At 22.0% G+C, this 15,913-nt stretch overlaps 5 protein-coding genes across 5 annotated transcripts; 3 read left to right on the top strand and 2 right to left on the bottom strand.

The window, feature by feature from the left end:
- Nucleotides 1–473: 473 nt before the first annotated feature.
- Nucleotides 474–2,018, top strand: PVVCY_1004190 (RING zinc finger protein, putative; the record flags this gene model as incomplete). The annotated part of the gene is made up of 1 exon (XM_008625867.2): nucleotides 474–2,018. One exon carries the CDS (start codon nucleotides 474–476, stop codon nucleotides 2,016–2,018), a length of 1,545 nt encoding a protein of 514 aa, XP_008624089.2.
- Nucleotides 2,019–4,235: 2,217 nt separating this feature from the next.
- Nucleotides 4,236–5,285, top strand: PVVCY_1004200 (ribonucleotide reductase small subunit, putative; the record flags this gene model as incomplete). Its single annotated transcript, XM_008625868.2, has 1 exon — nucleotides 4,236–5,285. The coding sequence occupies one exon, from the start codon at nucleotides 4,236–4,238 to the stop codon at nucleotides 5,283–5,285; it is 1,050 nt and encodes a 349-aa protein (XP_008624090.1).
- Nucleotides 5,286–5,906: 621 nt separating this feature from the next.
- Nucleotides 5,907–7,502, bottom strand: PVVCY_1004210 (COBW domain-containing protein 1, putative; the record flags this gene model as incomplete). Its single annotated transcript, XM_008625869.2, has 1 exon — nucleotides 5,907–7,502. The coding sequence occupies one exon, from the start codon at nucleotides 7,500–7,502 to the stop codon at nucleotides 5,907–5,909; it is 1,596 nt and encodes a 531-aa protein (XP_008624091.2).
- Nucleotides 7,503–8,354: 852 nt separating this feature from the next.
- On the top strand, nucleotides 8,355–12,996 carry PVVCY_1004220 (DNA mismatch repair protein, putative; the record flags this gene model as incomplete). Its single annotated transcript, XM_008625870.2, has 4 exons — nucleotides 8,355–10,814; nucleotides 10,908–11,415; nucleotides 11,510–11,758; nucleotides 11,891–12,996. 4 exons carry the CDS (start codon nucleotides 8,355–8,357, stop codon nucleotides 12,994–12,996), a joined length of 4,323 nt encoding a protein of 1,440 aa, XP_008624092.2.
- A 107-nt stretch (nucleotides 12,997–13,103) lies between these two features.
- On the bottom strand, nucleotides 13,104–15,803 carry PVVCY_1004230 (conserved Plasmodium protein, unknown function; the record flags this gene model as incomplete). The annotated part of the gene is made up of 1 exon (XM_037634487.1): nucleotides 13,104–15,803. One exon carries the CDS (start codon nucleotides 15,801–15,803, stop codon nucleotides 13,104–13,106), a length of 2,700 nt encoding a protein of 899 aa, XP_037490580.1.
- Nucleotides 15,804–15,913: the final 110 nt, after the last annotated feature.

Here is a 15,913-nt window from a genome sequence, read left to right on the forward strand (position 1 = left end):
TTTTTTTTTTTTTTTTTAAATTTCCTACTAATAAAAGGAATATACAAATATTGAAATAAATAAAGTATTTAATAAATGTTAAAATATAGTTATAAATAAATATACAGTATAATTTATATATGATCACATTTTCTATATTTTATATTAGAAGATAAATTCCGATTTTTGTTCAAAAAAATATATTATATAATTTTGTAGAAAAAAAAAAATAATAATACACATATTTAAATAGGAATAATATAAAAAAAGTATAAAAATAATAATTAAATGATATACAAAATTAAAGTAAAAAACTATTTTTGATAATAAACCAAAATTTAGAAATATATATTCTATAAACAAAATAATCATTCTATATGTATAACTAGCGAAATGAATATGCCATAATATTATAATTTTTTTTTCTAGTGAATAATTTAATTATTATTTATTTTTTTTTTTTTTTTACGTATTTTAAACAAATAACGTAAATAATGAACAATAATCAAAATAGAAAAAATGAAGTAGTTGCAACAATAAATGAGACAAAAGGTGTTAATAGGGATATAGAAAATCATGGGAATGATATAAAGGACATTGTAATGTTAGACGGGAATATAACAAGTCTCTCTAAAATAACAACAGACAAGTATAGAAGTGATAATTCAGTAAACATAGTGGCAAAAGAAAATGTTGAGAATACTAATTTAGCAAACGAATTAAAGGATGTCAAAAATGGAAGTACAACTGAACGTATTGAAACAAATAATAGTAAAGGTATAGATATAGAAGAAATTAACAAGAAAAATGATTTAAAAAATAATGAAAATACTGATTTAGAGAATAATAATAATGATGAAGATTTTTCTAATGAACGTATATATGGTAGAGGTGATAGTGAAAGTAGTTTAACAATAGAAGAAAATCCAGCTATATCAAGAAGAGCATATAGAAGTTTTCATATATGTTCTATTTTTATTCATTTAGCATTATTATTAATGATATTATTATTACTAGCGACATTAATTAATGATCGTTCAATGTTTATGGCAACACAAAGAGAAAAATCATTGATTTATATTTGTGGAGCATTACTAAGTTTATTATGTTTACATGCATGTATAAATTTATATATATCTTTAATGTTTTTAGCAGATCGGCCAATTTCACGAAATATAAAAATTGCAGAGTCAAAAATGCATTTTATTGTTTTATTTTATTTCTTTTTATGTTTATATGTATATATATTTGAAGATAAGAATTATCCTACACGTCCAATATTTTCCTTTGCTATATTATTAGCAGTTATTTATTATTTTATGCCGTTATTTTTATATATTGTATTAAGGATTTTATTTTTTATTGTTATTTTTACAATAATATTTATGAAGAAGAAAAGTCCGACACCAAAATCCGTTTTAAAAAAATTAAAAATTATTAAATATATAGATTACAAAAAATATTGTGATCGAATACGAGCAAATCAAGTAGCACTGTCCGAATTTATGGCTAAGGAAAATATGCAAACGGATGGAAAAGTAGAAAGTAAGGAAGATGGTGGATTAAAAAATTCTGAACAAAATATATCATCTGATAAAAATGAAAATAATAATAATCACGATATAAATACAAATAGTAATGACGAAAAAAATAATAATCCTACAAAAATGGATAAAGAAACATGTAATAGAAAAGTAAATAATATGAATAGACAAAATTATTATTCAATTAATATATATGATAAAAATATAAAAAGAAATATTTCATGTAAATCAAAAAATATAGAAGATGCAATTATAAAAAATTTATATGATAAAGAAAATGGTGAAATAAATAATTATATTAAGGATAATTCATTTTATATTAATATAGAAGATGAAAATTCTGTTTGTGCAATTTGTTGTGTTGATTATTCAGAAGATGATCATATTTGTGTATTACCATGTAATTATATGCATTATTATCACAGAGATTGTATATTTACATGGCTAAAGAAAAACAACGATTGCCCTTTGTGTAGAAAAAATATAACACTTTAATAGTGCGGCATAAAAAAGTTACACATCTACATGTACTTAAATATGTGCTTGGATAGAACAATGCATAAAACATATTCATAGGTAGGTTGTAATTTTGTAAGCATATAATTGAGGGTACTTGGAAAAAGTTTTATGTAAAATAAATATTTCAAAGAGTATACTACGCCCATATGCATACATATATATATATATATATATTGGGTTATACATTATTCGATGGAAATATTATTATTTACATATCTAGCACATATATTTTATTTAATTGGATATGTTTATACCACGACCGTTTGCTTCCTACAATGCCTATCCGTTATGATATACATATATATACAATTTTGATTTCCCCTTTAATGGTTTTATATATTTATTATTTGCTACTCCCAGCATTCCCTTTATATTTGAAAAAATGTTTATTTGTTATAACTTTCATTTTTTGTTCATTTTTATATGTAAATAATTTTTATATTTTATTTCATATATGCATATATGCACTTTATTAATTTTTTTTGTCCCTTATATTGTTTAATTTACGATATAAACTTTGTAAAAAAAAATAATTAAAAATTTTTTATTCATTGTACAATCACATATAATGTGTGTGTGAAATTTGGAATAAAAATTTGTCTTTTTAATCAAATCAGTATTTAAAAGAAACTGATAAATATAATAAAACAAATTTAATTATCAATAGTATTAATAAGGTATGATTATGTTTGTAAGTCTATATATGTGTGTGTTGTATGTACATATATAGGTTAGACTATTATGTGTGCAAAAAGAGGTATTAATTAATATGCAAATATAATAATAGTGATATATATATTTCATTGGGAAATTCATCAATATTATTGTCGTAAATTTTACTTTTCCTACTTTCATAAGACATAAATACTTTTAATTATTTTGAAAATTAAAACAAGTCAATTGCTATTTGTTTTATTAAAGTGAATATACAACATGGGTATACAAGATCGAGAGTGTATAATTTTTTTATTTTTTTGTAAGCACACTTATTTATAAAATGGCAATTATTATAGACAAAAAAATAATAAAAACAATTTTTAAAATAATTACATAGAATATGTTTAGCATATTTGGGGGGGTTGGTTTATTTTTAGTTACTCATAAAGTTTGGAAGGAAAATGAAAAAAGGCTTATACAAAATTTATGGAGTACTTAGTTATTTTTTTTTCAAGGCAAACATTCCATAAATTTATATTATAGAGAATATTATAGAGGATATTATAGAGAATATTATAGAGGATATTATAGAGAATATTATATTTTAATTGTTTCTTTTATATCATAATAGCATTGGTTTAATTTTTATGTATTATATGAGCAGGTAGGTATTATTTTTAGGAAATAAAATGGGGTACTATATTTTAGTATATGTATGGAAAAATGTACTAAAAATGGATGTTAATAAATGTTTGCTACAATATAAACATGTATATAGAGAGAGAGGGTGAAGTAAATGTGTATAGAAATTAAACGGGTATTTAATAGGTATAATATTAAGGCTTGTTATTATTTTAGTGTGTTATTTAAATATGATAAATAATAATTAAGGGGAAAATATTAGCAATTTTTTACACTGTCCTTATATATTATTATTATTATTATGCAAAAAATATATATATATAAATAAAGGTACACATAAAAAAGGATAGCATAAGAAATGCCAAATAGTAAATTACATGAGTACACATATATGCTTGCTTAATTTGATCACGCACTAGTTATATGATGCAATGTATACAATAATAATATATATTATATTTATATATATTTATATATTACATATTTACATGTGCACATGTGCCTGTTAGGATTTTGGGATATATCGTGCCATATTATCAGCACATATATATATATATATATATAATATTTATGATTGAAAAAAACAATTTTTTTATAACATTTTTTATGTTTGCTTTATTGTGTTCTTATGGTATTTATTTATGACACTAATTAATATATTTATATTATTTTTCCGAAATTTATAAATAAAGAAAAGAATATATATAACACACATTATAAAGTATACATTATTTTACACGTGCATACTATATATAGTTATTATTTTTATTTTTTCAAATTTCCTTTCCCTTTTTTGTGTACCTATATTAATAAGCCGATTTTCCTTTCCCTATTTAAATAAGGGTAATAAACAAAACTATCAAAAATATACACGCATATTTTTAAGGTAGCAAAATGGCAGAAGTAGTGAACATATCAAAGAGTACTTCATTTTCGAAGCAAGAAAAAGAATTTAGTGATTTCCAAAAAAATAAAGAAAGTAATGAAAAAATATTAAATAAAGAATCAAGTAGATTTACATTACATCCTATTATGTATCCTGAGGTATGGAATTTTTATAAAAAAGCTGAAGCCTCATTTTGGACTGCTGAAGAGATAGATTTATCAAGTGATTTGAAAGACTTTGAAAAATTAAATGTAAATGAAAAACATTTTATAAAACATGTGTTAGCATTTTTTGCAGCTAGTGATGGTATAGTATTAGAAAATTTGGCTAGTAAATTTTTAAGAGAGGTACAAATAATTGAAGCCAAAAAATTTTATTCTTTTCAAATAGCTGTTGAAAATATACATTCTGAAACATATAGTTTATTAATTGATAATTATATTAAGGATGAGAAAGAGAGGTTAAATTTATTTCATGCTATTGAAAATATACCAGCAATAAAAAATAAAGCATTATGGGCAGCTAAATGGATCAATGATACAAATTCTTTTGCTGAAAGAATTGTAGCTAATGCATGTGTCGAAGGAATATTATTTAGTGGAAGTTTTTGTGCAATATTTTGGTTTAAAAAACAAAATAAATTACATGGTTTAACATTTAGTAATGAATTAATTAGTAGGGATGAAGGATTACACACCGATTTTAATTGTTTAATTTATAGCTTGTTAGAAAATAAATTACCAGAAGAGGTTGTTCAAAATATAGTTAAAGAAGCAGTTGAAGTAGAAAGATCATTTATTTGTGAATCTTTACCTTGTGATTTAATTGGAATGAATTCAAGACTTATGTCTCAATATATCGAATTTGTTGCTGATCGATTATTAGAATGTTTAGGTTGTTCTAAAGTTTTCCATTCAAAAAATCCATTTAGTTGGATGGACTTAATATCGTTACAAGGAAAAACAAATTTCTTTGAAAAGAGAGTTGCAGATTATCAAAAATCAGGTGTTATGGCTCAAAGAAAAGAACAAGTATTTTCTTTAAACACAGATTTTTAAGAAAATATAATACATAAAAATGTTGATAAAAAATTATAATTTTTTGTTGTCCTAACATTGATCGAAGCACCTTATTGCTCATATATTTTAGATACATAATCTTTAATATTATTTTTCCAGTGTGATATCATTATCGCAATTTATTTATACATATTTTAGCATATATTGTTTATATATATTTTTTTGAATAGTAGCTATTGTGTGCATATTCAATAAACCTTGTGAATCGAAAAAATAATTTACTAATGTTCTAGCTAAGAAAATTAAACATGTTTTATCTCATTATCAGCCTTTTTAAAGTGGCTTTTTATTATATTTTTGCATAATAAGAGATGTTGAAAAAAACAAACATATGTAATAAATACATTTATGTAAAAATAAGTTAAGAAGTAAGGTTGTGGAAAAAAAACGGTTTTACTTTTAGGGAAAGCAATGCAGGTATGTCATAAATGTTTTAAACAGTATAAATTGATATAAATGTTTTAAACAGTATAAATTGATATAAATGTTTCAAACAGTATAAATTGATATAAATGTTTAATTGTGTAGGCTATGAAATGGTATATCTATTCTCTATTTTTTGCATAATTTTGTGTAAATATGTAAGTTGGGTTAAAATGATTAAGTATTAATAAGGCATTCGGTTAATTGGATTTTTAAACTTTCTATATTTATATGTTTACCTATAAATAAAAAGTTCGACTCAAAAACATTTGAATCGTTCAAAACATTAAATATGTTATATTCGGAATTGTTAGTATCAGAGGAGTCACAAGACAGATAATCCTCAACGTCTGCCGAATTTTCAGAAATACATAAATTGTTTTTACTATTTATGTCATTTTCTTCATTAGTTATCACATCGAATGATGAACTACCATTTGAGGGATTAGGAGTGTTGGTTACTTTTTGTGAATTATCAAAATAATTTTGAAAAAAAGAATGTATATCTGTCATGACTGTGTTGATTTCATATAATTCACCAACACTTTGATAATAGTAAATGTTCAATTTAAGTTTATTTTTATTTGTATATATATCATCATTAAATGCGATAAATATTCCTTTCCCTCTATAGATGTGCATTTCTGTATTCCACAAAAGGGATGCTAATAAATGATTTATTTTTTTATAGGAAAAAATATTTTTTTTTTTTAAAGAAATAATATTTTTTAAAATATCTGAATCTTTTGTATTTATAAACTTTTGTTTTAAATCATTTAAAGTTTTGCTTAAATAAGTTATATAAGATATATCATGTTGAAACTGGATTGAGAAATTTATAAAATTGTTATAGTGATATACCCCATTTTTGTGTTTAGCATTATTATTATTAGAAATACTTATTAGAGCACCTTTAAAATTATTTTGTTCATAACATTTTAAATTAGTTATTGATTCAATTGGGATATTTGAATAGCTTGTCATATGTATTACACTTAATGGATTAATATTTTCAACAAACTTTTTAATATCTTCTTTTTCTTTATCATTTATTTTGTCTATTTTATTAATTATAATAACATCACACACAATTAGTTGTTTACAATCAGAATTGTCTATATCATTATTTTTAATTGATTCTAAATTATTGTTAGTAAATGTTTGATTGTCATTTGTTTGTGGCGTCATATTTTGGGGTTGATCTGTTTGTATTGAACTTGTTTTCAAATTGTCATAATATTCTATATTGCTATTAGTATATCTCATGAAATTGTATGAATCAATTATGTGAATTATACTATCCAAATATATTTTCGATTTATTTAATTGATCTATCCATAATAAGTTATTTATTTCTACATTATCATAAACTCCCGCAACTTCAACAAAAATAAAATCATATGTTGTTTTTTTTTCCAAAATCATTTCTATTAATTTAACAAAATTACTTTTATTTGAACAACATAAACAGCCATTATTTAGTTCGTATATAAATCCATCTTTACTTTCAATTTGGTCTACAATTTTTAAACTTTCAATTGTATCATCTACATTAGATGCCGTTTTTTTTTTGTTTTCAAATGATTTTGGAAAATTATATATATCATTTATATCTTTGAAAACAATTTTATCAATATTATTATTATTTTCTGTAAATTCATTGTGTATTATTGCAATTTTTAATTTCTTTTTTAAACTTTCATTAAGTAAATTTTTAAGGAGGGTAGTTTTCCCTGCCCCTAAAAATCCCGTGATGATCGTTATTCCGATCATTGGGTTCAAATAAAAAATGTAGAAAAAATATAAAAAAAAATGCCAAAAAAATGACAAAAACAAAGATGAAGATTTTACAATTGGATACTGAATAAATAGTAACAAACAGAATTAAATAATAGTATGCACATTATGTATATATAATATTTATGAGCAACGTGCAAATATATCACTATTGTTAAGTTTAATATTGTTGATAAACTTAATTGTAGATTGAATTAAATTTATTATTCATTTATTAATATTGCTAAATATATGTTTTATAACTATCGATTTTTTTTAATGTTAGAGTAAATATGGAGCTATATAATGAATAGCTATATTGTTTAGGAAATTTTAAATTTGGCTTTTTTTTTGTCATTTTTTTATTTATACTATTTTGGCTATATATATATTTTTTTTTTTTGTAATTTATTTCATCACCAAAAGGAGAGTCAAATATTCAGGCAATTTACTACATGTTTATACATACACAATTTTGAAGTAAACGATTTTAAGAAGAGCAATTAATATTTTTTTATGATAGAGAGATGGTAAAGTAGGGGTGATTAATTATGTATTTTATGGTGTAAAATTGGGAATACACAATTGTATGTATATATATGCAGGTTTTACACACCATTTTTACATAATGCTTGAGAATATATGACGGTGTAGACTTGAAGAAAAGAATGATTCATTAATTTTGTTCGTTTACAAATATATTTATCTATGTGTGCCTATTTAACACCTTATTGATGAAAAAGTGAAAAAACAAAATGAGTATAAGAATGCAAGGTTACATATAGGTTATATTATTTTCTCGAAACTTTCTACAAACATGAAATGGGTTTATTTTTTTTTTCTGAATAAATGAAATATAGGGTGATAAAAAATTGTATATCCATATTTTTAATCTTTTTAATGTCTATGAAAAATACAATGAGCTTAAAAAAAAAATTAATGTTTACTTGTTTGGATAAGAGAAAATTGATATCTTTGAATGTAAAAAGGAAGGGAGTAATATATTTGAATAAAAAATTTATTAATAGTCTAATATATACAAAAGAAGATGAGATATACAAAATTAATGATTTGAAAGAGTCTTATAAATTGAGAGGTGATGATATTTTAGAAAATAAGGATAGACATATACCTAAGGAGCATAGAAATAATATAATTTCAAATAGTTTATGTAACAAATTGTCTGATTTAGAAAGTGGTAAGTGTGATAATGGAGAAAATGAAGAAAATAATTTAGGGACCTTGTCAAGTTTGAACAACGAATTTACCCCCACAGACTATGAGCTAAGATTGTATAAAAATAAATGTATGATACCAATTTATTGGATTAAAAAATTAGAAAAATTAAAAAATATAAATGCTATAAATTGTATAGAATATTTAAAGGGAGATAATTTACTATATTTTGATAATTACAAAAATAAAGGATTATTAAAATTTTTAAATGATGAGAAAAAAAAATATAGTAATTGTATTATTTTATCACGTGTTGGTGATTTTTATGAAACATATGGTTTAGATTCAATATTTTTAATTGAATTTTTAAATATAAAAAAGATGAATAATAAATTATCTTGTGGATTTATAAAGAGTAGTATAAATAAAGCATTAAGTATATTAACAAATAATAATTTAAATGTTTGTATATATGAAGAAATAAATGAACAATCTCTTAAAGCTAAAAAAAGATATCTATCTCAAATTGTTACTCCTGAAATGCCAATATATTTAAATAACATACAATATTGTTTAGAAAATGATCAACATAAGGATGGGGTAGATGAAGAAAATAGTAACAATACATTTGCAAATTCTTATGATATAGACAATAATTTAAACATAAAAGAAATTGTTTGTATTTATATTGAAGGGAAAAATATTTTCTCCTTAAGTAAAATTAACTTAAGTCTAAAAACGATATCTCTATATGATAATATAACATTTGATGTTTTAAATGTGTATCTAAAAAATACAAACTTTTTAAAAGCATATATACACCAACATAATAATACAACGTTTACAAAAAAAATAACAGAATTATTTAAGATTGAGAATTATTACCTTTTTAATAATTTTAATAACAGCTTTGAATTTCATATGTTTATTTTAGACAAGTTAAAAAAGCATATTAATGTTAATGGATTGTTTAGGATTATAAAAAATAAAAATATTTTTAACATAAGCAAAGAGGATAAAAATGGTGAGAGTGATAAAAAAGATTTGGAAAAAAATTTTGATTATTCCTTTTCTTCTTATTGTACACCATTAAATATTTTTACTAGCTATAATATGGGTTTATATAAACAAAATAATTGTTATGAAAATCGAAATAACTTTTTATTTTACAACATTATTGATGTACAAAATAAAAATTCGAATAGCATAAACATTGCAGAATCATTAGAATTTTTAAAAAATTTATTTATTTTTTATCCTCCTTTTAGTGTAACAAAACATATAAGATATATAAATGAATATATTCAAAAAAATGTAGACACCTTAATAATATCAAATGTTAGACCATTTAAAAATAATATAATTATTACCCTTTTGTCAAATTTTAAAGCAGATCATATAATTTTAAAAAAAATATTAAGTAATGTTTTAGCAGTACATAAATGTATGAATACATATGATTACTCTTTTTTGTCATCTTTATTTCATGTTTTAAATCACCAAAATTCGTTCAAATTAAATATAATAAAATTTTACAACTTATTAGAAAATATTAAAAAAATATTAACAACAAATTTATATTTGTCTAATTCTCAATTCTCTTATAATTCAAACCTTGTTGCATTTAATGAATTTGTTTTATATCATGAAAGTGAAACAAGCAATATTATTAATGAAAATTTATTGATCGAGCAAAATGAAGATCTAGAGAAAAATCGAAATACCTTGCTACAAAGTATACTAACCCAGTATGGTGAAATAAATGAAAAAACTGAGGAATATAATATAGAATTGCTTAACAAGGTTTTGAAAATTGACAACCCAAATGGAATTATAGGAGTTAAACGTGGAAAAGGAGGGTTAGAAAAAAATAAAAATAATACCAAAACTGGAAAAGCGGAAAAAAGTGATAATAATGAATCTCAGATTTTTTTTCATCCTTTAAATAAAAAAGGGGACATAATGAAAAACATTTTTGTGACTGATGATGTTTTAAAAAAAATCAAACTATACTTTGCTTCGATAAATAGAAAAAAAAAAAAAATAAATGAAATAATTAAAAATATTAATATGAGTTTGGCTTCTTCTGTGCATATCCTTTCTTTTGTATCAAATTTTTTGCAAATTGTTCAGGTAAAAACATAGCGCTAACTCGGGTTAGCATCACAAAGTTTATCACCCCATTTTAATTGTCACAACTTTATGTCATTTTCTACTTCTTTATAGGCATTTTACAATCACACGATTAACAGTATAAACCGGGGTTGGAACTTACCCATATGTAAGCACTTAAATGTAAAATATGAGACAAAAGATTTTCAAACTGTTGAAGAAAAACTGAAATTTATTCAAAGACATATGTATAGTACTTATAAAGAAAATGAACAAACTCATCAAGTTAGACAAAGTGACGAAAAAATTGAACAATTAGATAATGATAATTTTTTTAGCACCAATTCAAAATTAAAAGACGAAGAAAATAATAAAATTTTCGAAAATATTGATAAAAATATGATAGAAGAAATTAAAAAAATATATAATAACAAAAATTATACTAACGATAGTTTAACTTATATAATGGGATTAAAGCCGTATAATATGAATAAAGAGAATGTTACAAAATATAATGTTTTATTGAAAAAAAAAAAATTTATTTTATTAACAGGTGAAAATATGAGTGGCAAAACGACACTATCCTTCACTATTATGTGCATTTTATTTTTAGCAAACTTAGGTACGCCTTTTTAAACACATTGTATATATGATGTTGTACATAATAATTTTCTTTATCCATAGAATGTTTCACTATTTTTTGAACTTTTACTTAGGAATGTATGCTCCATGTGATAAGGGAAGTATTATTGGAAAGTTCCGAGAATTTTATAGCTTAAAAAATATTAATTATCAAGAACAGATTGAAAACATGTCTTTATTTAGGGAGCAAACACATTATATAAATTCGATTATTGAGGAAATAAAAGAAAACTATAGTATGAATAAAACAAATAGTAGAGATGAAGAAATATTTATACTTTTTGATGAGCCGTGTATAGCTACAACTCCTCTTGACAACGCAGGTAACTATTCGTTTAAATTGGATAATCTAATTTTGACATAAATAAGTTTGTTCTATTATATATTTGTCTATCTAAAATTTTTTTCTTATAAATATATATCTTTTTTTTTTTCCTGGTTTTAAACAAATATAGTAATAATCAGTGCTGTGGCCGAATATTTGAAAAACTATTGTGGTATTATTATATCTCACAATTATGATTTACTGAATAAAATATACCAAAGTGAAAATATCGAATTTAAGAAGATTAATGATAATGTAAATTATCTTAGGGACCAGGCAAATGAATGTGTATTGACATTGGAAGACGGAATTTGTAAAAGTAGTCAAGCTTTAGAAACTTGTAAATATACAAATACAGATTCAAATGTTTTAAAGCTTTTAAAAATGTATGAAAAAAAATATAAACTTATATACAATCTTAGTAATACATTATATTATAAATTTTTAAAATACCTTAAAGACAAAAAAGAAAATAAAGTTGATTTGAATAATTTTTTTGATAATTTTTATGAAAGTTATAAAAATGGAAAACATAATACGGACACAAAAAATGAAAACGAAGATGAGCAGACAAGAAATTATGAATATGTCACAGACATTTTTAACTTCAATGAAATAAACGAAATTATAAGTCGTGAAAATATAAATAGTGATACTAGTAGAAACAACAAATTTGAACTTGAAGAAAATGATTATAACAGTTATATGGTGAAAGAAAACAACTTAGATGAAAGTGAGTTTGAAAAAATTAGAGAAAGTCCGACTATGTGTAAAGATAGCAATTTAATAAATATAAATAATGATGAGTTTAATGAATTTGAAAAATATTATGAAAATGAAATACAAATTGCTATTAATATGATTGAAAATTTTATAGGAAAAAAAATAATGTATGTTAGAATGGATGAAGATATTCCTATATTTTTTAAAAATAAAAGTATAGTATATATTCTTTGTATATTTGAAAATGTTAAAAATGTTGAAAAAACAAAACCATATTTGTATATTGGAATAAGTGATAATATTTCAGAACGAATAAAATATCATACAAAAAATTTATTAAAAAATAAAAGTCTACTAAGAAACGAAAAAAAAAATAACATACTAAACTATAAATATAATATGACACAATTTTACACATTATTATTTAATGTTGAAAATAAAAATGTAGCTGCAAAATATGAAAAACAGCTAACTGAATTTCTAAAAAACTCGTATGACATTATTTCAAAATAGCAAAAACAGACAAAAAAAAGTTAATTTCATATATATATTGTGATATATATTTCGATATACTAAATGTTAATAATATAGATTTTTTTTTTTTGTATGCATTTCTAACATTAAAAGTGATATATATCCGAAACGAAATGCGAGCATTCGCTGTCGTAACATTTTTGAACAAATATATTTTTATTATAATTATAAATTATGTAAATATGATTAGATTTATGAGATCTATCAATATTTTTACAATATTTATTATCCTTAAAATTTAGTATATATTCTTCATCATTATATGAGATTGAACTTATAAAATATTGGATTAATAAATATACATTATCACTATTTTGTTTATTTAAAGAATTTGTATATTGATCTAATAAATATGTAAAAAAATTTTCATTTTTTAAAAAAAATAAATCATTAAATTTGTTTATATTAATATTTTGTTGATTTATTTTTTGGCTTAAATTATTTTTGGTTGTCTTTTCATCATATTCTTTTATTTTATCTACATTGTGAATATAAGCATTTTTTGCTGTCTGGGTTTCATAGGTATATTCATAATTGTCATTAACCCCATGTCTATCTATGAGGGTATTATTATTTCCATCGTTTTTATCAGGTTGGTTGATTGTTGGATCTGGAACTTCGGGTTCCAATTTAAATGAATCATAGTCGATGTTATTATATATATGAACAATTTTATAAAAATAGTCTTTGGTTATTTCGGATCTAAATTTCGTTGTGTATATTTTATTTTTTTTAAAGTTTTTATACAAATTAAAATTCCAAAAAAATATAATTTTTAAAATATTATTAACATGGTTATTATCCTTTACACTATTTAGGTTAATAATTTTATGAGCATTCGGATTTTTTAGTTGTTTTCGTTTTGTCAAATTTGTATTTTTTATTTGAATTCCAATTGAGTCATTCATATGTAAGTTCTTGTCTATTAAGAGATGTAAATTTTTTTGTGCAATATCATTTAGTTTGTATATATTATTTCCATATTCTTTTTCTGTATGTTCATATTTAAATATATTTTTTTCACTTATTTTATTATATATATCATTTTGTTTATAAAATGTTACTAGTGATTTTAGTATCAATTTATTTATGTCCTTTTTTTCGTAAGGCTTCACATTAAATTTACTTAAAAATAATTTATTTTTTTTATTTTTTTTGCTCGAAAATATCATTCTAAAATTACGATTTTTACTATATACTGAATTATCAATTATACATTTTAATAAAATATTATTTCCTTCATCAGTTTCATCTATATGATTAAAATTTAATTCATTCTCATGATTATCTAGATGTGCAAACCAATTATTTTTTTCAGTTTCAAGTGGCATATTTAGATCATCACAATTGTTAATAATATTTTCATTTTGATTATGTACATCAGAATTTTCACCATTACTTGTCTCATCATTATATATATCATTTTTTTCCTTTTTAGAGTTTTCTATATTTTCATTTTTTTTTTGTGCATATAATAAAATAATATATTTTTTTTTTTGATTATTACACATATTATCACTTAGATCATTTATATAATAGTTTACTACATCTTCTATACTATCACTATATAATGAAAAATATTGATGTAATTCTTTTTTTACCTGATTATGTTCATTATTTATTTTTTCTTCTTCCGAATTTTCAACTTGTGTATTATTTTTTGTTAAGGATTTACCATGTTGGATAGCAAATATCACATCACTTATTTCGCTAAAATCATCAATAGAATTAATATCTTCAATTCTACCGTCAAAATTAGGTGATTTTACTTTTCCCGGATCATCGATTGTATATTTATTTTTGCTTATAAAAAGTGTTAGCAAATTAATGCTGTATATATGTCCACATTCTGCTATAGTTTGATGTATATAATTTATGAATAAGTCAACAAAATATTTCATTGAATTTTCATTGTCAAAAAGAAGATAAACATTTTTAGTTGTATCATCATTTGTTTGTTTTTCCTTTTTTTTATATTGTTCATTCTTAAAGTCTTCATAAAAGCTATCTGGGTTTTCATTAATTTTATTTAAAAAAAAACGAGCGTAATTAATCAGATATTCATTATAATCCCAATTTAAAACATGAATATTTTTTACAATTATATGAAATGAAATTTTATCATTTGTTGAACTATCTAATATTAAAATGTCATTTAAACATATTTTTATATTAAAATAATTGTAAATAAATAAACATAATTCAATTAAAAAAATAAACAATACAATATCTTTATTTTTATATTCTCCAATATTATCATATTCTATATCAAAATAAAGCCATCTCTTTTCATTACTTATTATTAATTCATATAAATTCATATCTTTATCTTCTTCATCCTCAACATTGGTACTTGTAGAGGAATTATCAATTTGGTTATTTATATCTGTATAGTAAATTTCCCTTAATGATAATGTATAAAAACTGTAAAATTTTAGAAACTCATAAAAATTGTCTATTATAAAACATCTTTTTGCATTTTCAAGTTCTTCAGTATATAGAATAATATTTTTTTTTTTATAAATAGATAGATTGCTATTTGTATGATCAGGAAGTTGGCTTACTATGTCATCATGTTCATTGTCCTCATTTTCTGTAACCTTTTCATAATAGTTTAATGCATCATGTTGTTTGTAAAAAATTTTTTTTTTTATAGGATTGGATGTATCGTTGTCATTAAATTTTTTTATTTTTTTTAATATAGCATATTTTTCAACATTTAAATATAGTGAAATTTGGTTGTTGTTTTTTCTTTTTCCATAAAAACTTTCTGCATCGATTACCATCGTGAATTGTTGTTAATATGTGACTGTAGTAAAGGGAATTGAATATAATAGCTAGACATACTAAACAGGGTTACATTCTTTATGCACATAAGTATGCATATGTATATATG

The sequence above is a fragment of the Plasmodium vinckei genome (genome assembly GCF_900681995.1).
Source record: "Plasmodium vinckei vinckei genome assembly, chromosome: PVVCY_10".
Lineage (NCBI taxonomy): Eukaryota > Apicomplexa > Aconoidasida > Haemosporida > Plasmodiidae > Plasmodium > Plasmodium vinckei.